The sequence below is a fragment of the Symsagittifera roscoffensis genome, chromosome 6, assembly GCF_963678635.1.
Source record: "Symsagittifera roscoffensis chromosome 6, txSymRosc1.1, whole genome shotgun sequence".
Lineage (NCBI taxonomy): Eukaryota > Metazoa > Xenacoelomorpha > Acoela > Convolutidae > Symsagittifera > Symsagittifera roscoffensis.
Window position 1 is genome coordinate 35,793,745 of NC_087067.1, and position 24,369 is coordinate 35,818,113.

Consider the following 24,369-nt stretch of genomic DNA (forward strand, 5'->3'; position numbering starts at 1 on the left):
AGTCTTGAACGGCAAGAAATAATTACAGTGAAATGCACCCAAACGTTCAACCATTAAAGTTCGCTTGTTTGCGCATCTTCAGGTTTCTAAATCTTAACCTGATTTGTATCAAAAAATCAAAGATCATAAAAAATTTCTTAGAACCCATTAATTCTAATTTTTGATAATGAACTATCACAAACCTTAACAATAATTACATATAACAATAATAATAAAATGAAGAAAATCTTTTTTACAAGTTGAGGTCAACCGGTAATCAACCGGCTCGTTTGTACAGTTTGTCAAACGTACACAAGTAAGACATACCACTGCCTCCTGTTCTATTCTCTGCCTGGAAGTTTATATGACAATATTAGCAGTTTTTTGATAAAATTGAGAGAGCGAAGATAGCAAGAAACACGCAAGAAGCACAAGGAAAAAGTTGAATTTGACTACAACCAGACTAAGATGGATATGTCACTTATCCTAATTGTTGTGATAAACATTTTGAAAAGTTTCATAAAAACAACGCCAGGGACGTTGTCCACACCAGACTTCGAATAGTATCACAGATCAACATGACCAGTATACAACCTGCAACAAGTCAACGGGGGAGAATTCGATCCTATTTGAAAAGTGTAATCACTGGACTCATGCGGCATGTATGGGCGAGTCAAAGGACGATTTCAGGTTACTGGAGAAACCAAACGTGAGTTTCGATTCCACCAGTTGCTTGTAGAGCCCCACTCGAGAGGTGTCACAGGAAATCGCCAAGTTGGAGGAGGGCATGGAGAGCACTAAGTTTATAGTCGAGCAACTCCTTTCTGCCAGTCATCAGCACGCGCCATCACCCGTAGCTAAGTATTCTAAAGTACTTGTATTAAAAAAATTACAACCAAGAGATAAAATTCAGTTGGATACCTGAACTCAAATTTCCAGATACCGATAAACCTTACCAAGCAAAAATTTTTGAACATGAAGAGAAATTAACTAGAAATTCGTTGAGCAAGTTTGGCATTGATAGTTTTATTGAAATCGTGTCAGCCCTCCGCTTGGAAAGTTCCATTTACATGCGGTTAAATCTGGTTTTGATAAAAAACGGACTAGACCCAGACTAATTGTATTCAAGTTCCGCCATGCTTACACTGTAGACAAAATCATCGCAAGTGCCCCCAATTTAAAATTATATTACCCAGTTTATATGGACCATAAATGTTCAGTCTTTTTATCTAAACTCCCACAAGGAAAAATAGGAAAATGAGCATTCTTCATTTAAAAAGTGCAGATGGTTACTAAATGCTCGACACAAAGCAAAAGATATAAAGCTCATGAAAAGTTTTGTATTTCTTTACCACGAACGGCTCTGCAGTTGAGTGCCACGTTAGTTTAGGGAGCAAAGATGGCATATTTCTTTCAATTTTTTGTTATATCCCTCCTTCGAACAGCAACTGTGCTTATACTATCCAAGATCTAAGGCAACTTTCTGTTAATTTCCTAATCTCATGAAAAGTTATGATGATGTTATGATCTATGGTGATTTTAATTTTCCTGGAAAAAATTGATGCAGTATGTCTACCACTATGGATCTGGAAAATGAGTTCCTGGAATTGATCGACACTATCAAATTATAACAAAAAAAAACCGTTTCAATACGGCGGTCACAGAGATACTCGATTTACTACTATTCAGTGACAATACTCCCTGCATGAATCTATCCAAATTCGAAAATTCAAAAATTTCAAATCTATCAAATCATTTTTCTTCGTCTTTTAAATTCTCCATTGAAGAAACTATAATCAAAAAAGTTGTTGAAAAATAAGTATATAGTTTTTGCAATGGCGATTTTGACAAGTTAAATGATCTTATGATAAATATCCCTTTCAATCATTTTGCTGGTCTGGGACAAACTGTGTCGTAGATATTTGGTATAAATGGCTGAACTATCTCAATGAGGAAGCCATTCCCAAAAGCGCAAATCATCGAGCGTCGTCACCCTTGTGGCTAACTCAGTCAACTTCACAGTCTATTAAAAGTCTTGAACGGCGAGAAATAATCACAGTGAAATGCACCCAAACATTCAAGCATTAAATTTCCAAGTTTTCAAAAACGCTGAGGGTGTTAAAATAGATTAAAAACAGATTAAAAATAGATTGAAAATTCAGTTGTTTTCTCACGAACACAACATCAACTGCAAAATTAGTTTCAAATTCAACAGTGATGTGATCATTTATTGTGGTTTTTAGAATTTCAACTACACATTTTTTCTTGTAATTGCTGTAAAATGTTCACTCACTGATTTTGAACTTTTTGTTCACTTGAAGCAGCAGATGGTTGAATCAAATGAAGATTGAGAATGCAAAACAGCTTTTGAAAGATTGTCCTAAGGGATTAGATCTCAACTGGTCGAGATTTAAATCCACGCATAAAATGAGTTGTGTCATTTCACGAATGATGACATGGCTGAATGTAGCGAAACAAAATTAAAGCTGTTTTCAAACTTCTTTGCATCAGTTTACGTTGCTTCATCAGTTTTCTCCAAAGTTGAAGAACAAACTGTCACTACACTTCTTGAGAACTTGTCATTCGGTGAAATGGATATCAAACCAATTTGTGATACTTTAACGTACATAAAAGCAAAGGCTTGGACGAAAAACTTGCCATTTCATTAGTTAAATACAGCCATATCATCTCTCATTCCCTTTATCAAATTTGCTTCATCAAATTTGCTCATCAGATATTTGGAAGTTAGCAGTTATTTGTCTCCTGTTCAAAAAAAGTGATGAAGCTGATGTAGAAAGTTTCATCCAGTTTCCCTATTATCAACAGTGTCAAAAATATTAGAAAAGATCAAAATTCAAAAGACTTTAAGAACACTATAGCAGCATATTTGACCCAATTTGATTTTAGAAAAAGGAGGTCAGTTGATTTATAATTTTTGACATTTTTGAGCACAACTTTCGCTTGTGAAGAAAACGGCGAAGAACTGAACGTAACTCTCACAGATTTCAGCAAAGTTTTTGATCAATACGATCATGGAATTCTTCTCTCTAAATTATATTGCACAGATTTTTGAAAAAAAAAATTCAGTTTAATTATGTCATATCTGCAAAACCGTTCCCAAATTATTCGTTTAAATGATTATTTGTCTTCTGTCGAAAAAATTTAAAGTGGTGTCACTCAAGTTAGTTTTTTAAAATCTTGTTTTTTTCTGGTTTTCTTTAACGACCTGCCGCGCTAGTGTGAGAAAATGACAGCACTTTTACTTACTGACGGTGCAAAACATGTCAGTAATAAAACAATATAGTTAAAACTCTGCCAGAACAAGACAGAATCTTTCTTTGGGTTACTGAAAATAACAACATGTCTTTCAATCTTGGCAAATGCAAGCATATAAATTTTGGAAAATCTAATAATCCGTTCTTCTTCATATGATATGAAATCAATAAGGTGGCAAATCAAACAGGTTTGGGCCTGATTATTTTGAGTGACCTAAACTGGAACACACATATAAATACTTTTTGTTTAAAAGCCAATCGAGCATTTTTGAAGTCATGGTAAAGCGAAATAAAAAACAAACTAAATCCTGTGACTAAATTGAACCTTTACAAATCTACAGTAGTACCTGTTTTACCTGTTTTGCTTTCTGCAAGTCCGTGTTTTGGGTTGAATAAATACGTTCTAAACCAACTAGAAATAATTCGAAAGCACGTGGTTAAATGGATTCTAGCGGGAGACTCAACTTATGAAGAAAATTTTTCCCAGTTGCAAATTTTCTCTTTACCCGTGTACATTCAGATGAACAACATGTTGTTACTTTCAAATTTTGTGACTAGGAAAAACGACTTGGTATATAATAATATTCCCAATTTTTTGAAAAGCTCACGCAGTCTGGTGTTTCAACTGAAGAGGCCCAAGAGATGGAAAGCAGAACAAGACTTCTTCCATCCGACTTGTCGACTTGTCAACGGTTCTCCATATGGATGTAAGGATTACTACTGGCCTTTTAAGGTTATTCTGGAAACACCTGGCGCATTAAATGAACTGAGTTAGTCAACTGAGCAAGCACATAAAAAATTGCGTGCGAATGTGCATTGAAAATTTCTCTAGATGATAAAAATTTGTACACTAAGGTTCCACTCAAAACATTAATGCGCTTCCCCCTCAAAATTAGTATGTATTGGCGCCGAAGGCGCCTTCAGACAATTTTAGGGTCCATCAGCAAAGTGGATATCTCGAAATAGTACAAAAAGGGACCCTTTGGGTCGGTAGGGAGTTGAATCCCTGAGGAGTATTGAAATTTTTGTAGAAATCTTGATGAAAAGCCCCGCATACTTTCTCAAAGCTCTTGAAAACACAGAAAAGTGTGAAACGATTTGAAAAAAATGTAAACATGGAACAACAATATGATTGATTTAAGGGAATTATTCCCACGCAACGTAATGAGTTTGGGAAGTCCACGTAATGGATTTGAGAAGTTCCAATTTGTTTATGCCTTAAGAAAAATATTTCTGCGTGGACACTAGATTTCGTTCATAAGCCCAGTTGCTGCCTGAGCGTAGATCTGAAGACACTGTTAGTTCTGCATTTGACTCTTCTATGAAGCCAATAAACTTCGAATACATGAAAGCGCATTATTGTTTTCAGCTATCCAAGAACAAAAACAAAATTTTTTTTTGGCTGATTGAGAACAAAAATTTTTGCTATCCACGAACACATTTTTTTGGCTAATGGGCAAAAATTGTTTTCATTCAAAAGCGTTCTAGGATTTGTATTTTTGTTGCATATTTTTTGTGCCGAAAATCTTGTTCATTTTGATGATTTTCATGATTTGTGTCGTTTGGTTTGAATTCAACTTTTGCTTTGAGTTTTCATATAGCACGCTTTTAAGAAAAGAAAAATTAATTTTTCTGACAATATAATTAAATTTTTTGACAACATAATCAATTTTATTGCAATTTTATGGCAGTTTTATGGCGGAAACAATAGATTTTATTGCAATTTTATGGCAAAAACAATAGATTTTATTGCAATTTTATGGCAAAAACAATCGATTTTATTGCGATTTCATGGCGATTTCAGGGCAAAAAAAATAGATTTTATTGAGATTATGTGGAGATAAAAATACATTTTAGTGGAATTACAGGCAATATATTCTTGATGAAAATAATCTATTTTCTTTCTATTATAATAGAAAATGCCGCTTAAATTGGTTACACATAATCGATTATAATGGCAATATTTTCGGCAACATTTTCTCAATATAATCTATTTTTATCCGAGAAACTTCGGTGCGGGTAGAAACATTTTGAAAATCCCCTCCCCTTTTACTTGCGCCGACCACTGAGAGTCAGTTATGCTCCAGAAAACTAAATATAACAAAAATTAGCAAAATTTATTAGCGAGCCTTTTTTTCTCTCATTTGAGGATATTCAGAAAACAAAAAAGCAATTTTGTGTTTGATAAAATAAATTTTAGGTTTAAAATTAGCTCTTCTGCTGCGCAATTTATCTCCCACGCCAAACTGCTATCTATTTTAGCAACATGTTTTAGAAGAGCTTAAATTGTTCTGAACAGTACTCTAAAATTTTATGCTCTGGTTGCTTGTCTATCAGTTTTCTGAATTGACGTGACAATTTTCTATTAGCTGAAAAAAACGCACTTCTTTTTCAGCAATTTTAAAAAGTCGAGAAATATAAAAATGTGAACTTTTTGTTTCAGCATAAATTGTCAAAAATTCAAGGTTGGTTTTCAAGGCTAAAACAATAAAGTTAACTCTGATTTTTTGCAAATCGGAAAGATGGAAAATACTCATTATAGATTTCCATATACTCATTATAGATTTCCAGAAACCAATAGAGGACAAGGCTGCTCGTATCAGAGAGATTGTATGAAAGTTAGGAGTATCCTTCAATGTGTCTCACCTATTTAGTTTGTGGTGAGAATAGTTTGGACTCATTGGCCGGCCTTCATTGTTCCGACTTTAGTAACAGAGTAACGGAAATTTGTGCTCGGGTTGGTTTGTTTTTTTTCTTTAGACGAATTTCGACTTTTCAACTAGCCATTTTTGACGTTTTTTTTTAAATCATTAAAAAATTTTGTTGTCCTGAGCTTAAATTCGAAAATATTTTTACCTGTGATCATTTTTCGTAAAGTTATGAGGGTTTAAACATTGCCATTTTTGCATAACTGGGACGATTAACGCGCGATATATTTAGCGCTATTAACGCGTATGCGGAGATTTAATCCGTCTGAGAAATCGTTCCAAATTGGTTGAAGGAAGCATTTTGCAATTATTGATTTATTATTAGGAGCAAAAACTATCAGTTTGTACTTTCATTACGAAGCCAATCTGTTTACTGGATAGGCGCACAAATTTGTGTCTGTATGTTCTTGGATTCCAGAGATAAATACTTAAACATGTTCCGAAAAGCATGAAGATTTTTCAACTTTGTTGCGGATTCCGCAAGGAACGAATATAGGTAGTTGTTCCGGATTCCGCAAATGTAAGCGGATGCCCCAAATGTAAGTGGATTCCGCAAACTTATGCGAATTCCGCTTACATTTTGAGGATTCCGCTCACAATTTGTGGAATCCACTAACAAATAGCGGATTCCGCTTGCAATTTGCGCATTCCACTTACAGTTGCGGATTCCTCGACACCTCGACACTTTGCATTTACTAAACACATCTATGAACATTTGTTTATGGATTTCACAATCTGTACAGGATTCCGCAATTTTTATTGCGGATTACCCAATTTTTGTTGAGGATTCCGCAAAGTTGCCTGTTTTTGCAGCAATTTTGAGCAATACAGCATTTTAGATATTTGTCAGTGGAATCCAAAACAGCAAATAAGATCAAAGAAAAATAGAAAAATAGCAAAAATGTGGATTCTGCGATAAATATGAATTAGGCTCTAATGAACAAGTGCAAATACCACTGGTAATCTAATCTAACTAAACTAGGTTAAAAAGACTAAAACAAGTTATTGAATCAAAACTGATCGATGTCCTCAAAGAACAACTAAGAACACAAAAATCACTGGACTTCAAAGAGTGAACATTGACCGGTACGTAATTATCACATAGAGGTCAAAGTCAAAACATAACAAAAATACTTAATCACAACATTCCCCACTTTCGAAAAAACTGTATCTGCACTTTCCCTGGGTAGTCAAAATCACACATATACTCCATTCTCCCCTCACTCCACAAGGGCCAAAGTTGAATCAAAAAGTATCAGCGTTTAGCACCAACGGAATTTGCAGAGATAATACCAATTAACACGGAGATGACTATGAGATATTATTTACAGGCTACCTACAAAATGGTACAGAAATATTTAGCGACTAGACACTTGAGGAAATGTAATGAACAATTAAGCTTATGAGATATATAAACAAGTTTCACAAGCTAAACTAAGAAGGTATCCATGATAAAATGATCCTACAAGGCTAATGTACAAAACGGCTAAAACTAGAAATTGGTAAATAAAGTAAAAGAAGTAGCCAATGGTAAAATCAACTTTACCGCGAGTTTAAATGAATACGAAAAAATTTGAGGCTTTAAGAGGTGGGATTAAATGCTTCGTGAAGGCTGTCCGTATCCTTTCTCACTTCTGTTTCTATAACTGAAGATATGTCACTCCCCTCATCGTCTTGAATATCAAGTCCGCCTTCTACCAATAGTGATGATAAAACTGCGATATTCGGTGTTGTAGAGGAATGAAATGAGGTAGATCCTTGAGTGGTTTCGGCCACCAGTGTTGGTTGGGGAAGTATGTCCTCTAGTGGCGTCAAGTAGTCCGAAGGGTAATCTAAAAAAATGTTGTTTGAAGGCTTTTTGATTCTGAAAAGGTTATCAGGGGTTCCTCGTCTGAGTCTACAATTTCCGTGGTCGCCGCTCCTGATGACAAATGCATGATGAATTGCCTGCCTCCGTAAAGTTCTGGGTGGCCTGGATCTCTTCTGGGACGTGGCTGGCTCACTGCCCTTCGGCACATCTACTGGTGGGACCTCTGTATTCTTTTCTAGTGAGCTCTCAATCCTTATGGGATTATCGCTGGTGCCCGCTGGTGATGTGCTGGTAGTTTGTGGCGCAGTTTCGCTTGCTAGTGTTCGTCCTGACTGATCTAAAGAACTATCATTACTAAAAGTTTGAGAGTTATATACAATTTCCGAGTCGGTTCCCAAATAGTCATCTATAACTCTGTCCCAATGGTCTAAGTCTAAAGAAGATTCTAGATCCGAATAAGCGAATTTTGAACCTTTAAAGCTTAGTACTTTTGTTATCCTCCTTCTTGTGGCCTTGGCTCCCGTTGGTGTATAAGTTGTCGATGGGCCAGTTTCGTTCGAGTCTCTCCTCTTCGATGGGGAATTTCTCTTTCGTTTTCCTGCTAAATCATAACTACTAACTATCGAATTCGGAACTGAAGAAAAATTACTAGGAGCCAATATTTGAGATTTTTTTGAAGGCTAGGTCCAATTTTCTGAGTACATGCCCATTGTCGAGTGTAACCGTATGTGTAGTGTCCGACAGCGGTTTTCCACCAAGAGGTTTAAAGTAGCTGAATGGATTGGCTAGCGGTGCTCTTTGCAGATCTTGGTCTGTTTTGTCGGTTGGGTCGCTCTCGTATCCCCTCTTGTCTGCAACTGCGTTATCCAAATAGCCGTCCTCGATGGTGTCATTTGTTTCCCAGTCCTGAGCTCTATCCCTTGACATTATTGACTTCCCTTTATCTAAATTAATGGCGTGTGAGACCAGTGATTTCCGAAATGTATTAGGCGATCTATTAAAATGCTTAGAAATAGGTGAGCATCCAATGGATGATTGTTTCGTTGAATGAATATTCCAAATGATTTTGTCGATTGCCACTTGTAGTGTTGGTTTGGGCTCGTTAAACGACATTGCCATAAGTTTTGTTTTAATTGTGTAAATGAGATGTTCTACGACTCCATTGGATCTGTGATCCCCGACCCTACATAAAATTAGATTAATATGTTCCTTCTCGCAGAAAATTCTAAAATCGTTCGAATTAACACATGACCCATGGTCGGCTCTGATAGACTTCGGGTATCAATGAAGATGACAGTAATCCGACACAAAAGATAAAATCGAAGAGGCTGAAGTGTTTTTCACTATCTTGGCTGACGGAAATCTTGAGAAACGATCAATACATAGCAACAAACATTTTGAACTACCCCAGTTTTTGCCCAATGGACCTGCAACTATAGGTCTGATTCTTCGTTTGGTTCTGATAGGGTCGGCAATTTCTCGGTTTTGTTTGTGCCTTAAAGTACTTTTAGATTCTTACCCGCCCTTATACATTGGATGCAGTTAACAATGTGGTAATAAATTTCTCTTTATAAGTGCGGCCATCAAATGTTTTCTGCAAGAGATTTCATTCCAAACTTTCCTGGGTGGGTTTCGTGGAGTAGCGACATGAATGGTGATTTTAGAACTATTAGCTTGTTATCGTTAAATAACAATCCTTCCTTTATATGAATGTCCCGTTGGAAGGTCTTCATGTACGCTCCAAATCTGTCCAATGGTCTGCCCTTTTCTACTGCCTCCTTCACGTCCTTGAGTAATTTGTCCTCGTCTGTCATTAGTTTGAATAATTTGTTCGAGCAATGTTATGTAAAGCTAGTGGATTGGCTGGTAACTTTAGGTCTCCTTTATATTTGGCATGTATTTTTTTGTGTTTCGGTCATTGTGTCGTTATCAAAACTTAGAACATTTCCTTTTTTTCTGCCCGAATTTTTAAGGTTTTCACTAAAGAGAGGAATTCTGAAATTAGGTTTTTGTTTTCTTGATTTAGGAACGAGTCATTTGATATTAACTAATGTGATAAGAAGAAAAAGTAAGTTTTGTCGGAAAGATAAAGATAATAAAAATTGAATTTGGAAAAGTTTAGTGGAATACAACCGCTTGTGCAAGACTCTGAACGCGAGTGATTAGAATTACAAATTAGAATTTTGTGTCACTGACGTAATTAAGAAAGTTTGGATGTGTAAGAGGAACGACCGTTGGATGTGTAAAGTTGAATCTTTCTTTCTGCCCGTTGGATTATTATAATCCAAAATAGTAACACTATTTACATCCACTGGATTGTACAATTCGTTCTTTATACAATTATTTTATTACAACCACTATTTACAGAAAGGTTTTCTACAACCTTTTTCTCTGTTGCCACTACGAATTCGTTATCTTAGAAGGATGTTTAGAGGACTTTTCTTGTAGGTAATCTCGAAAATCTGTGAATCCCATTTCTTTTCCTGGGATGTGCCTGATCTTGGAATTAAAATGCAAAAATTGATTTACCCAACGGGTCAGTCTGCTGTGCATATTTTTATTTATTTGGTTAGCGTTTAAAGCCGATAGCAATGCCTTGTGGTCCGTTACGATCTCAAACTCGGCGCCATACAAGTAAATTTTAAATGCTCATAAGCCCAGACCACTCCCAAAAATTCTATTTTATTTGTCGAGTATTTCATTTCTTGATTTTTTAGAAATCGGGAAGCGAACGCTATAGTTAACCAACTTTTCGGTCCCATTGTTCCTATGTGGCTCCCAGGCCACTGTGTGAAACGTCTATTTTTAGTCTTGATGTCCTTTTTATGTCAAAATGGTTGTTCTCGGTAATATTTACAATCTGCTTCTTTAGTTCTTCGAAGGCTTTCGTGTGATCTTCATTCCATTGGTAAACTGATTTCTTTACTAACAGTGGACGTAACGGAGAACTTAGAATTGACAGGTTCGGGAAAAACTTCATGTTTTCGTTAATCGAGCCAAAGAATGACCTTAACTCAGAGATGTTTTTGGGGTGTACAAAACTTTTTATCAAATCAGACTTTCCCACCAATGGTTTGGCCCCCGAGTTTGATATCTTGAATACCAGCCATTCTATATCTTTTTGCAAAAATGCACATTTCTCCCATTTTACTGCCATGTTTTTGCTATCTAAGATGTTTAAAATCTTTAAAGTATCGCTTTGCGTTCGTTTAATGATCCTTTTGAGGCTCTTAAAATATCGTCGATATAACAGTTGGTAAACGGAATATCTTTTAATAGCGAATCCATCACCCTTTCGAATTCGTTTGGCATATCGCCTAGCCCGTAGAACCCCGCTACAAATGAATATGTCCCGGTGGTTTCACCGTCGACACTGAAGATACATTGTTTGCTCTTGTCAGTGCATAATTGTAATTGACTATGCGCATTTTCTAGGTCTAAATTACTAAACCAGACTTCCCCTGAAATTTTGTTTGAAAGTTGGAGGGCTATGTTGTCGATGAGTTCGTGTATGTTTGGCAATTGATATTTGTTCTTGAAAATTTGGTCATTTAAAATTTTTGAATCTGAGGCTAACTTGATACTACGTGCTTTTTTCTGGTAATTTTTATTGGATTAATAAAGCAATCTTCATCAAATTTGCTTAGTTTCACAATATGACCCTAATTTTTCATTCTGTTTAATTCCACTTTTATACTTTCTAGTAATTGGAGGGGAACTCTTCTGCCTATAGTTTGGATGGGTTTGAATAGGGTGTGAAAATGAGTGTTTTTTCTGTCCAATGGTATTTTCCCTACTCTGTCAAATAGTCCTTTGAATTTATGGTACAAGCTTAGGATTCTATCCGAATGATTGTTTAACTTATACGGTTCTGGAAGGGTTTTGTTGTTGACTGGTAATAGTGGTTGTCTTTGTGCTTTTTCAATTCCAATTCTGGGTGGATTATCGTTTCCTAAAACATTTCTCTCGTGTCCAGTGGTAATAAAAAAGGGAGTTTCTTCCGAAATCCATCCGAAATCTAACTACAATTTTTCCGATGATTTTAATTGTGTCGTTGGTAAAACCGCAATGTAATTCACGAATTTTTTTTATCAACTGGGTGGGTTTTCAATAGTGGGTTTCTCAATTTCAGTTCGTGTAGGACGTTTTGCTTTAGGAAGCTTACTGGGCTCGCCAAATCCACTGGATTATTCAGGCTAACTATTGCGTCTTCTCTGAATCCAATGTTAACCAATTTCTTAGTTTCCAGACCGTTGGTATCGTAGATGGTTCTGATGTTTAGAACAGAATAATCGTCGTTGTCACTGATCCACTCTTCTGTCCAAGCGTTAATCACTTCACATATTTTTTCATCAATTCTCGCTTGTGATTCTTCTGGGGAGTATGAAAAATTCTGATTATTTACAACTTTCTCTACATTAATTACAGTGGGCCTTCTTTCTTTCGATTTACATAATCCTCAAAAGTATCCTTTTTATTTACAAATGTTACAAATTATTTCCTTCGCCGGGCACACATTCAAATGACCCTTGGTGAACGCGTTCCCACACTTCATACAGGTATTAGATTTAGTTGTATAAGCCTTTCTCGTCTATGATATTTTGGTTGAGTGCGTTCACTGGATTAATTGTTTCCGAGAATAATCTTTGTTATAAGTCACAGTTTTTCATGCTCCAAATAAATACATCTCTTATTCACTCCTGTTCGGCGGTGATGCCAATTTCACATGATTTTGCTAAATCAAACAATGCACCCCAAAATTGTTTGAAGGATTCCCGGTCCTTCTGTTTTCTGCTTAGCATTTTAAAGCGTTCGGACGTATTATTATTGGGTTTGATAAAAGCTGTTTGATTGGGTCGAAAAATTCTTTGAAGGAGATTGCTAATACTTTAACCCTTGGGTGTTTTTGAGCGAAAAATCTCTTTCCTTCAGCTCCTATGGCCAGATTCAAAAATGAATCTTTTGTCGGCCTTGTATCTCCTCATACCTCCGAATTTTCTTTTCACCTCTGTAAGTCGTTTATCTTCTCCGTGTTCGTAGACGCTAAGATAGAGTTTGTAGTTTCCAGTTCCAATGGTTCTTTTAGATTATCTATATCTAAATTCTCCTTGGCGATGATAGCCAGATGAAATTGGTATATCCAGTTGGTCCATTGGGTGGGTGGTTCTACGGTGTGATTTGGCCGAAAGGCGGGAGTTCCCCGCAGATTCGAATCAGTTGATGACTGCGCCATAATAAAAGTCTGCAAATACCACTGGTAATCTAATCTAACTAAACTAGGTTAAAAAGACTAAAATAAGATATTGAAATGAAACTGACCGATGTTTCCAAAGAACAACTAGTGATGCGAAGTCCAATGGACTTCGAAGAGTAAATATTGACCGGTACGTAATTATCACATAGAGGTCAATTCAAAACATAACAAAAGTACTTAATCACAACAGGCTCATTGCGGAATCCGCTTTAAATTCACAAAATGCATAGTTTGGCCTCGTAAGGTTATACAATCTGTAGATGGATGGTTTTCATAGAAAATCTCGTTTTTTTTACAAACTAAGTATTATTTCACATTCAGGGCTTGGCCTCGATAGCCGAGCATTTTTGTTTGGTTTTGTAATAGTTTTTTTTGATCTGTAAGCCAAAACATTTTTTCCTACTTTTGCTTGAATTTGTGGCTTGATTGGTGTTTTCTTTCCGACAAATTTATTTATTTGGGCAAAAATTTTTTTGGTTAATGTTTTGATTTTGTCCCTTGAATCTTTGCTATTTGAATGAAAAAAGACTGCTCGTATCACGGTGAAGCCCTGAGTGTTTCGATTGTATTTTAGTGTCTATGAAGCAGTGTTCCTTTCAGAAAAGGATGAAATTTTCAAAAAGAGAAAAGAAAAAATTTAAAATTTTTTGAATTTTATTATCCCCTACCCGCCATATAAAGTACAGAGTGATAGATTTTGCTCCTAGCATCAAATCAGTTATGGCAAAAAAGCTTCCTTCAACCAATTTGGAACAATTTCTAAGACGGATTAAATCTCCGCTTACGCGCTAATAGCTCGAAATATATCGCGAGTTAATTGTCCCAAATTGGCAGTAATGGCAATCTTTAAACCCTCAAAATTTTATGGATAATGATTACAGGTAAACTGTTTTTTCAAACTTGAGCTCAAGACAACAATACCATTCGACTGATAAAAATAAGTTTGTCAAAAATGTCTTAGTTAAAAAGTCGAAGTTTGTCTGAAGAAAAAACCCCACCTCGAGCACAAATATAGTCCGTTACTTTCGCTACGAAAATTGGATCAATAATCTTTTCAGTGAAAACCCTGTTTTGAAATCTTAGGTGGTGTTGAAGGTTCCGGATAAATACATTGAGATATTAAATGCGCACTATATACCAAACTTCAATGAACGCGTAGGCGACAAGACGAAACAACCTGGGGATCAACTTTCAGCAGAACAATCATTTGGCATAAAAGGGGAATACAGGGTCTTTTAACAACAAGCCTACCAAAATTAACTGAAAAGTAACTAAGAGACAGACGCAAAGAGAAGCATAAATTGGCTTGGAAATTACCTAATTATGACAACAGCTATTCACCCGGTGTGTCAAAAAAACATCAGTTTCAAAAACATAATAATCAAAAATTACAAAAGACAAAGACTCACAAACCAAGTACTTCTCGAGCTGAAAAAAAAGGCGTTGAAACGAACCAGAGCAAGCTGTCGCTACTTGGAAACTTAGAGGTCAATTCAAAACATAACAAAAGTACTTAATCACAACAGGCTCGTTGTGGAATCCGCTTTAAATTCACAAAATGCATAGTTTGGCCTCGTAAGGTTATACAATCTGTAGATGGATGGTTTTCATTGAAAATCTCGTTTTTTTTTACAAACTAAGTATTATTTTACATTAAATTTTTTCATTTTATTACTGCTTCATTGAACTTGAAATGCAGTTGGAACATTCAGGGCTTCACTCTGATACGAACAGTCTTGTTATATTTGAATTGATTTTTGATTCGAGTTCAGACGACAGCCGGAGAAAAACGACAATAATTTTTTTGAAGTTCTGTTATTATTGTTCCGATTTTCGAAGTAAACTCAAAATTTATGCTTGATGTGGTTTTTTAGCGTCAAGTTTTGGCAATCAAAAAAACATTTTTAACAAGATATTTTTATGCCTCATTGAAGATATCAACTCCCTGAAATCAAATTTATAAAATAAAATTTTTGACATCCGATGATTCTCTGCAAAACTTTGGGAGTTAGAAAATTGTCAATTTGGTCATGCTCTGGACTTATTTATGCGCTCACTGAAGATTTCCCCGATTGTCCTGACAGCGTAACCTGAAATGTTCATGCGTGGCAAATTATCCAGAAGAACCAAATCATTCTAAATTGAATTGAGGCTAGCTAGTCTGACGTTTTATTTTTGTACGATACAAATTTTTTCAATTGATTTTTTACATTGTCCAAAATTTATTTGGGCAACAATTTTTTTGGTTAATGTTTTGATTTTGTCCCTTGAATCATTGCTATTCGAATGAAAAAAGACTGCTCGTATCAGGGTGAAGCCCTGAGTGTTTCGATTGTATTTTAGTGTCTATGAAGCAGTGTTCCTTTTAGAAAAAGGATGAAATTTTCAAAAAGATAAAAGAAAAAATTTAAAATTTTTTGAATTTTATAATCCCCTACCCGCCATATAAAGTACAGAGTGATAGATTTTGCTCCTAGCATCAAATCAATTATGGTAAAAAAGCTTCCTTCAACCAATTTGGAACAATTTCTAAGACGGATTAAATCTCCTCCGCTTACGCGCTAATAGCTCGAAATATATCGCGAGTTAATTGTCCCAAATTGGCAATAATGGCAATCTTTAAACCCTCAAAATTTTATGAATAATGACTACAGGTAAACTGTCTTTTCAAACTTGAGCTCAAGACAACAATACCATTCGACTGATAAAAATAAGTTTGTCAAAAATGTCTTTGTTAAAAAATCGAAGTTTGTCTGAAGAAAAAACCCCACGTCGAGCACAAATATAATCCGTTACTTTCGCTACGAAAGTTGGATCAATAATCTTTTCAGTGAAAACCCTGTTTTGAAATCTTAGGTGGTGTTGAAGGTTCCGGATAAATACATTGACATATTAAATGCGCACTATATACCAAACTTCAATGAACGCGTAGGCGACAAGACGAAACAACCTGGGGATCAACTTTCAGCAGAACAATCATTTGGCATAAAAGGGGAACCCTGTATTTTAACAAGCCTACCAAAATTAACTGAAAAGTAACTAAGAGACAGACGCAAAAAGAAGCATAAATTGGCTTGGAAATTACCTAATTATGACAACTGTTCACCCGGTGTGTCAACAAAACATCAGTTTCAAAAACATAATAATCAAAAATTACGAAAGACAAAGACTCACAAACTCAGTACTTCTCGAGCTGAAGGAAAAGAAAGGCGTTGAAACGAACCAGAGCAAGCTGTCGCTACTTAGAAATTAAGCAATGACGCGTTTGAAGTCAGCATTCTGACTCTGACTTGTTAATTGTTATGAGTCTGCTAAAATGTCGGTTTGCTGAAAAACCTAGCCCTAAATATTCCGGACAAGGAAAACATTTCAAATTGATTTGAAGCAAACTAACTGACCCAAAGAATGCTTTAGCAAGCGAAAAAATATATAAATATTTGACATTGAAAATGACCTCCCGCGTCTTGATTTTTTTTTTTTTTTTTAAATTTAAGCAACTGTTTTAAGGAAAATCTACTTCAGGCAAGTAAAATGCTCTTCGAAAAGTTTTAACCCTTGTCAAAGGTTTTAAAACTGAACACATTAAATGATTTCGTCATAATTTTAGGCTTGATGATTATAACTGTAACGATGATAAATAAAGTTCTTTTCAGAAAATTTTGGTCACTTTTTGCTCTGCAGTCATTTGGCAACTTGTAGTGCGCCAATGAAATTGACAAATTTTCCCTTTCTGTTATATTCAACTGCTTCTAACCTAAATAGCAGTATTATCATAAAAGTTATAAATAGAAAATGTCAATTGGCATATGAAATAAAGATTATTTTTTTGTTTAAAAAATATAATAGTTAGAAATTTTTAATATGTTACAAGTAATTTTCATGTTCGGTTCCTGAATTCATCCTGGAGTCTCTGTTGTCCGGAGGCTGGTTTGTCTGGACTGGCAAGGCAGAGTGGGACTTGGGCATTGTGGATGACTTGTTCGGGTTAGAATTCAGGTACTCGTAATTGAGCGGGTCATACTCATGGTTCAGTTGCGAGTATCTGAAGAGAATGAAATGAAATGACAATCTACACAATGATTTAGTTTCCGAGAAGGGAACAGTTTGCGCATAATTTACTATATTTCAATCATACCATCGTGAAGGAACCTCAAAAGCCAATTAACTGCCTTTCGAGTGGTGTCATCATTAAGTACAGAGTGGTGAAAGAAGTGTGAATTAATTTTCGAAGCAGTTTGGATCCAATTTAATTATCAAGCGGAGAAAAAAAGGTACATTTTTGCTACAATGTGAGTCATCTCGTGGAAATTTTAAAAAACTCACCGTTATTGCTTAACCTGGCAATTTTGAGAAAACTACTAAGTTGTTATCTATATTTCTGAAGTTTTTACGCAATGTGCCAATATTTTCGTAAATTTGAAAGTAATTAAAACACTATAAAACATTCAGACGAACGGCCTTTTTATAGACTACGAAAAAACCGCAGTATTCTATGCGCGCTCCGTTTTCAAAAATATACATCTTCGATTAAAAAGGAAACAGTTTAGGAGTAATTGGGTTCGATTAAGTAAGGAGTAATTGGATGAGAAAGGTAGCATTAAATGAGGACTCAACAAACAAAATTCTTATCAGTACGAAATTTTTGATTGGACAAATGGCACATACATTTTAGCTTCAAAGCTACAATTAGTTTAGGAGGATTTACAGCAATTATGTATTCGAGAACTCTTGCTGATTAATATTAACACAAGATTTCATAGACTCACACACAAAATGAAATTGATAGGTGCATACCTGTCTGTCGGTGCTCGGTTCGTATCACTCGGCGTCCGAGAGTACAAACTAGACGATTGATTTGAGCTCGGATTGTTCTCGTTTTTACCCGAGGGCTTACCCCGTGTGTAAACATGACCCGCTGGTCGTTTCTGGAAATTATTTGTCCCGGTTGAATGATGAGGCTCGTAGGTTAAGTCGGGCATGCTTTTATGAGGAGGGAGGTCGTTTGGACCCATGCTTATTTGCGACTCGGGTCGTAGAAAAGTTTGTCGTGGACCTGTTTTCAGAACGAACGATATGCCCGAGGCTCGAACCGCATCTTGGTGCATTTTGTTTGAGTTTTTCCGCAACTCGACTTGTTCGGGCGGCTTCATTGCCAACTCATCGTCTTCTTGGCTCAACATATTGAAATGTTTTTGAGCGTGTTTATACTGACAATAATACCAAACTGCTACAAAAATGACACAAATCAGCAAAATTGTCAAAATAACAATTATTGAGACCCATATCAAATCCAAGAAAGTGAATTTTTCATCTTTTTCTTGAATAATCACTTGGTTTTCGCTGTCGGCAATAACTTTGTAGTCAAATTCGAAACTTCCTAACTGTGACGCTATTTGGAATCGTTCGTTAAGAACTGCTTCGATAATTTGTCGCGATACCAAGAGTGAATTAAAGCAGAATTTGAACTTAAGCTCTTCAATCGCGTATTCAGCGCTTGCATAGCGACTGGTTTCTACATTTTGGTCCGCAGAACAAATTCTTAGAAACTTGCAATAATCGGAAACCGCGAACGAAATAGCTGAAGAAAATGTTGTCTCAGAAAGATCAAAATATTCGTCTTCAGTGAATGTAATTTCGAAGCATTCCTCTTCAGAATTCAGCTGTAAACTTGCAGCATCCACTATAAAGTTTGGCCCGGCTGTCGGTTTTTTTACCCCCGATGTCAAAAGTTTCCGAAAACTTTCGGCGCCAAAATTGATATCGTCTATTATTTCGAGGGCAAAATTAACAAAAAGACCAGGCGAGAATGAAAATACCATCAAGTTATGATAACCACTTAAGCTAGTACTTTGGGCAAATAGTTCATCAAAATAGGATTTCACGCCTTGTTCGTACTCGGAGTAAAGAGTTGATTGGTGATCAGTTAATTGCATCAAAAAAAAGTTGTCGTATTGAGGATTGGTGATATTTATACTTCCATAAATTTTGCCATAACTAGTTGCTTCACATGATTTTAGCAGAAAGTCTTCGTTCTTTTGCAAGTTTTTGTCGCTATAATATTCAACAACGAATTCAGCGCCGAGGTTTCCTTTTGTGATTTCGATGACAACAAACTCGTTATTTCCGAATGATTCAACAGCTGGACCGACAGCACTCGAGTCGGGTGCCCTCCACGACTCCATTTTAGCCATTGCCGTTGGGTAATACAATGTAATTTGGTCGCCTTGTGTCGAGCTAATTTTGTAAAACCTCGTTTGCAGCCGAGATGTTGTAGGGATTGTATAGTTGCAGAGACTTCTGGGTTTGAACATTAACACTCCGAAATTGGGGTTGCTGCAAACTGAGTTGCATTGGCAACATTTTGGCAAATTATCTTCACTTGAAGCTGATGAAAAAAGTACACCGGGAAAAAATCCCAACAAAAACAACAGCAACATTCTTAAACCTAGGGTGAATTTGTGATATGTGTCGCAAAAATAAAAATTTCTGTAGCTTTTCTAGCTAATAAAAACCTGTACCATTTCTCATGTATGTGCGTCTAATTTAAAAGCAATTTCGAATATTAATGATAAGTAGATAATTGTTGAGGTGTAAATGAATATGAGTCCTAAGATGGAGAAAATAACAATTAACAATAATATATAAACACGCAGTGAGTAAAATGATAGAGCAATTAAGTTTTTTATATTGAAAAAAATTGTTTATGATAGTATACACCAAAAGTAAGATAAAACTAAACGCATAAGCAAACGAGTTTTAAATACACAATTATTGATCTTACCATGGTATAAAAGCTATTGACTACGCTGTCATGATTGCAAGTTTGGACCAGTTCAGAAATGGTGTTTAAGTCTGGACTTTAGTTTGTATACACTTTTATTTACAACTCGAAATACCTGTTTGCTAATGGAATTCGTTGGGTTGCACTCCTTTGTGTGGTTGTAATAAAATAAAGAACTTAATAAATACCAACAAATAGATATATCTTGCTTCACGTTTCTTTGGCTTAAGCTAAATAAGACTTTCTAGATTTCTAAACTAAACTAGATTTCCATGATTCAGGAGGAAAAGCTTCCGAGAATAAGTGGTCATAAAAACCACTCAGAAGGCTTACTGGCACAATGAAACTAGACTGCTTGAAAAGAGGGTATCATAAAAATTCAGGTTTGTGTACCACTAAGAGTCTCCTGGCAGTTTTGACATTAAACTGAAAACTAAGGCATTTATTTATCGTGCCAACCATTTTGGAAAACCTGAAAAATGATCCCTGAGCTGACCAAAAAAAAGCGCATCTTAACCCCTATTTAGACTCCTAAGTTTAACTTTAGCTTTGAATGATTCATTTTCTACGAAAGAAAGGTGCGCAAAAAAATTTGTCCCCGGGCAGATATAGGATTTTTTTGGAAGGAATAGGAAACTTTTTGTGTCTATTTTTTTATAGAGTTACAAATTCTACGCTCTCCTGAAATCACATAATTTGATTAAAAAATTGCACTGCATTTTTTTTGAGACAAAAAAGTATATGGACTTGATGGCGGCAAAAAATTTTGCAAAATTGTTTGTTTTTATCTTGATGGCTGCAAAAAATTTTCCAAAAACGTTTGCTTTGCAAAAACAAAAAATTATCGAATGATTTTTGGATGTCGACTGAAACTAACAGAATTTTCTATTCTTTGAAGTGATCTGCAGCAGTATCGAAGCGTACATATGCATAAATTCTTTAATTACGTCGACGACGTTGTTAAAACTCTCGCAAATTTGTTAAGTGTCATACTCAAAGTATTCATATTCAGTTTGATTTTCTGAAATTTTGATGGCTCGGGTTGCTTACAAGATAACGCAACTTAGAGAAACTCAATATCCAATCAACTCGCACCTAACTATTCTTGACTCCCCTTGAACAACGTATAGATTTACAGTAAAATATATTAGCAAAGAGGACTTCTCGTATCGGGACGAAGCCCTGAATGGGGCAATTGCGTTTTAACGTCAGAGGAGTAGTTGTGGGTTAACAAATTTCATGAAGATTTGAGAGGAAATGAAAAAATTTAATGTTGTTTCCCTCTGCAAACGACTTTGCATCTAATAAAGTATTATCAAATCAAAATGAAAAACGTCAATTCAATTTCATTGGATTTTGTTTGACGTTTACCCATTAAAAAAACCATGATGGTGTTTTCTCATGCGCTCAGGATCGAATGAATAAAAATTTTGTCCACCAATCAGAGCTCAAAAGTTCACCAATCAAATCATTCAAAATTTCGAAAGAAATAAGCAATGATCTATGTTAGTTTTGAAGAGTTTGATGGTCGTTGAATGATTAAAAACTTTCGCGCATTTAGTCTTTAGCGAGAATAGCGCCCATATTGCACGTTAATTATCCTCAAATAGTCAAATTAGCATTTGTACCAGACCTTAAAATACAAATACCAGACCTTAAAAAACAAAACAGCTCGTGTATGATGGCAAAGTACTGAATGTTCCGATTGCCCTTTACAGCTGATGAAATAACGCGCACCTATCATTCCAAATAGATCAACTTTGCAATTTTCAAGTCCCTATCAACTTTTTCAGAATAACTTAGGCTGAGAAAATTTTTTGAGCTCAGGGAAGCAAAAGTTTTCAGATGATGTAAGAAAACTTTGTCAAAACACTTGGATGAATAGCAGAAACTTGATTGAACAAGGAAAGCATCACAAGCTCGTCTATAAATTCCATGCTTTTAAGTTCCCAGCTTATCCTTAAGTTCCATATGATGAAACCAACCCAAGCTCATTTTTAAGTTTCTTTCGAAGTAGTAACAACAAAATTACTCTAATGTCACGACAAAGCCCTAAAAGTTCGACTGCCACTTAAAGCTTAAGAAAAAGTTTTTCCTTCAGCTTTAAGGGGCAGACGGAACATTCAGATTCAGGTCTTTTTGATGACACGCGATTTTTTGTTCTGATTTTAAACCAAAAAATCGAAAATATATGTTGAGGGTATTTAATTCAATCAGTCAACTTTCGACTTTATAACTAAGCGTTTTCAAAAAGGAGGAAGATTAAAAAACTATTTTTGAATTTTTTTTTTAATTTTCTCCTTCCACGCGTTACCTAAATTACAGTGAATTGTAATTAGCGTCTCATATCGTTTTGTTTGGACCAAAAATAGCTAGTCTAAATTCAATTTAGAATGAAATAATTTGCCGCTTGCGCGATTTATAGGAAAGCAAGATAATTATTCAAAAAATGGCCAAATTGGCAATTTTCAAGCCCCGAGCCCCATAACTTTATGAGATATGATCACAGGTACAAAATATTTAAGTTTCACCTCAAAAGAACAAACAACGACATCTTTTTAGAAAGAAATTTGTAAAAAAAAACTCTAAAACGCAAAGTTTGGTCGAATAAAAAAACCTCAAGCATAAATTTTTGGTCACGCTTTCTTTGAGAATCGGAAGAAAACTGCTCATAGTGAAATAAGTTCTCATTTAGAGCTCAAGATTCTCTTCAAAAAACTGTTAAACTTCTCGCAAGTTTTTAGCCTCTAAGTCAAAGTTTTCTGATGAAAAATTCCACGAGTACACATACTACATCACTTTTAGAAAATCTAAAATTTTTCATACGTTCTATTGTTGTGACTGCACTGTTCTTGAACAACTTTTGCGAACAAAATTAAAATGATTTAGGTCAACTAATGTCAATCCGTTCGAGGCTGCTACTGAAATAAGTAAGTCGAAATGAAATATACAAAAGAGGTCGTAATTTGTAAATTTTGAGAAACAACTGATTGATAGAAGATAACCTCATTCTTGTTTTTTGTTTAATTGCTTAAGCAGTAACTACAAATTTGTTCAAAATTAGCTGATATACAAAACTACTGAACCAATTCGAGAACCCTGACAATTAAAGAATTGAAATGCGTAGTAAATTGACAATTCAAGTTACGAGACCGGGAAAATGGAAAGATCCTGTCTGATGATTTAAGTTGAACACATGATCTCAAGCCAACTCTCCGAAAGCTTCTGTTAAACCGACTGACCATAAATGTTTCCGAACAAATTACTGAGTTTAAAAGAGAATCAAAGCATATCAGACCGCAAAACTCAAAGCTATTGACCGCACGAGTTTAATTAGAACTCTTTAAACGCCTGAGCAAAATTGCTCGTATAAGGAATAATTTTCTAACTGTTTTTTTTCCGACTATCATTTTACGAAATTGTTTGTTTGTTTTTCCAGCCTCAAAATTCAACATCCGCAGATCTAAGATTTTTAAACTGAGTCTTATTAGGAACAAAATGACCAATTATGTGTCTCCGTTCATCTTGGAGGGATTTTTGATCAGGTTTAATTTTCCGCTAACGTAGCGCGTTAATAAAAAAAGACAACTAGTAATTCGCCGCGCTTATAACATTTCCCACTGAAGCTTTAAATATCAAAAATAAAATATTAAAAGAGCACTTCTTGCATTAGTTCGAAAAGGCAAAATTGGAATTTTTATCAAAATATTTTCAGGCAAAAGATATTTTCATTAAAATGAAACCAGGGTTTTGATATCTAGAGGTGAAAAAACATTTGTTGAAAACAATTCACTCGGAAAACCATGTAAATTTTATGAAAACTTGACAATTGAAAGCTAGAATTTTTGTCACGACAACATTTTAAAAAACATCAGATAATTTGTTCTTTTTTGATGCTTCTCTATACGCTGTTATGTACTTAGGATGCAAGAAATACAATCAGATAAAAACTTAAATTCATTCAAATCGCCCAATCAAATCAAATACGGTTAATCATTTAGAAAAAAAGTTAAAAGTTTGAGAAAGGAAAGCCGGTTGCTGTGCAAGGAGCACTTGATAATTTTATCACGTTTAATGAAAAAAACACTGACATTTTTTCAATAACTGTAAAAATAATTTTTTTTCTCATATGGTTTTATTGGGCACGTTGTGGAGAACAAATCTTGTGAAAAATGCACGTTCAATATCTTAAATTCACTGAATCTAGACTGACTGTTTTAGTCGTAAGGGTTGGCAACAATAACTCAAAACATACACCGACTTAACTAAGATTAGCAGGTACTTAATCAATTGTTAGCCGCACCAAACACATGGCCAAACCAATGGCGCCAAACAACATAACATAGTTAAGGACTAGTAATAATATATATATAACATTCCCTCAACGATCATTTTTTAAACAATGTTTTAAAAATTATCTGAGGGATAAATGTTTGAGTTTTAGACCCGCAGTGGTCCACCCTCTCCCTGGGCATAAGAATTAAGTTTAAATAGTTTTGTTTTCATTTCCCTTCACCCCATCTTCCAAGTTTTGTCTTCTTGCTTAGATCGTGTCCTGCTCT

General features: G+C 35.3%; 1 protein-coding gene across 1 annotated transcript; it reads right to left on the reverse strand.

Annotated features, from left to right (window-relative positions):
• Nucleotides 1–16,832: 16,832 nt before the first annotated feature.
• LOC134847791 (uncharacterized) lies at nt 16,833–19,996 on the reverse strand. Its single transcript, XM_063865006.1, has 2 exons — nt 17,821–19,996; nt 16,833–17,068 (listed from the first exon to the last, which is right to left on the reverse strand). Exons 1-2 carry the CDS (start codon nt 19,461–19,463, stop codon nt 16,891–16,893), a joined length of 1,821 nt encoding a protein of 606 aa, XP_063721076.1. The 5' UTR covers nt 19,464–19,996; the 3' UTR covers nt 16,833–16,890.
• Between the last annotated feature and the right edge of the window lie 4,373 nt (nt 19,997–24,369).

Bases quoted from the DNA above. Each gene is read 5' to 3' on its own strand.
- LOC134847791 (XM_063865006.1), bottom strand. From the start codon at position 19,463: ATGTTGCTGTTGTTTTTGTTGGGATTTTTTCCCGGTGTACTTTTTTCA. The intron at 17,069-17,820 runs GTATGCACCTAT...CATTCTCTTCAG, and splicing joins AACCGAGCACCGACAGACAG to ATACTCGCAACTGAACCATG.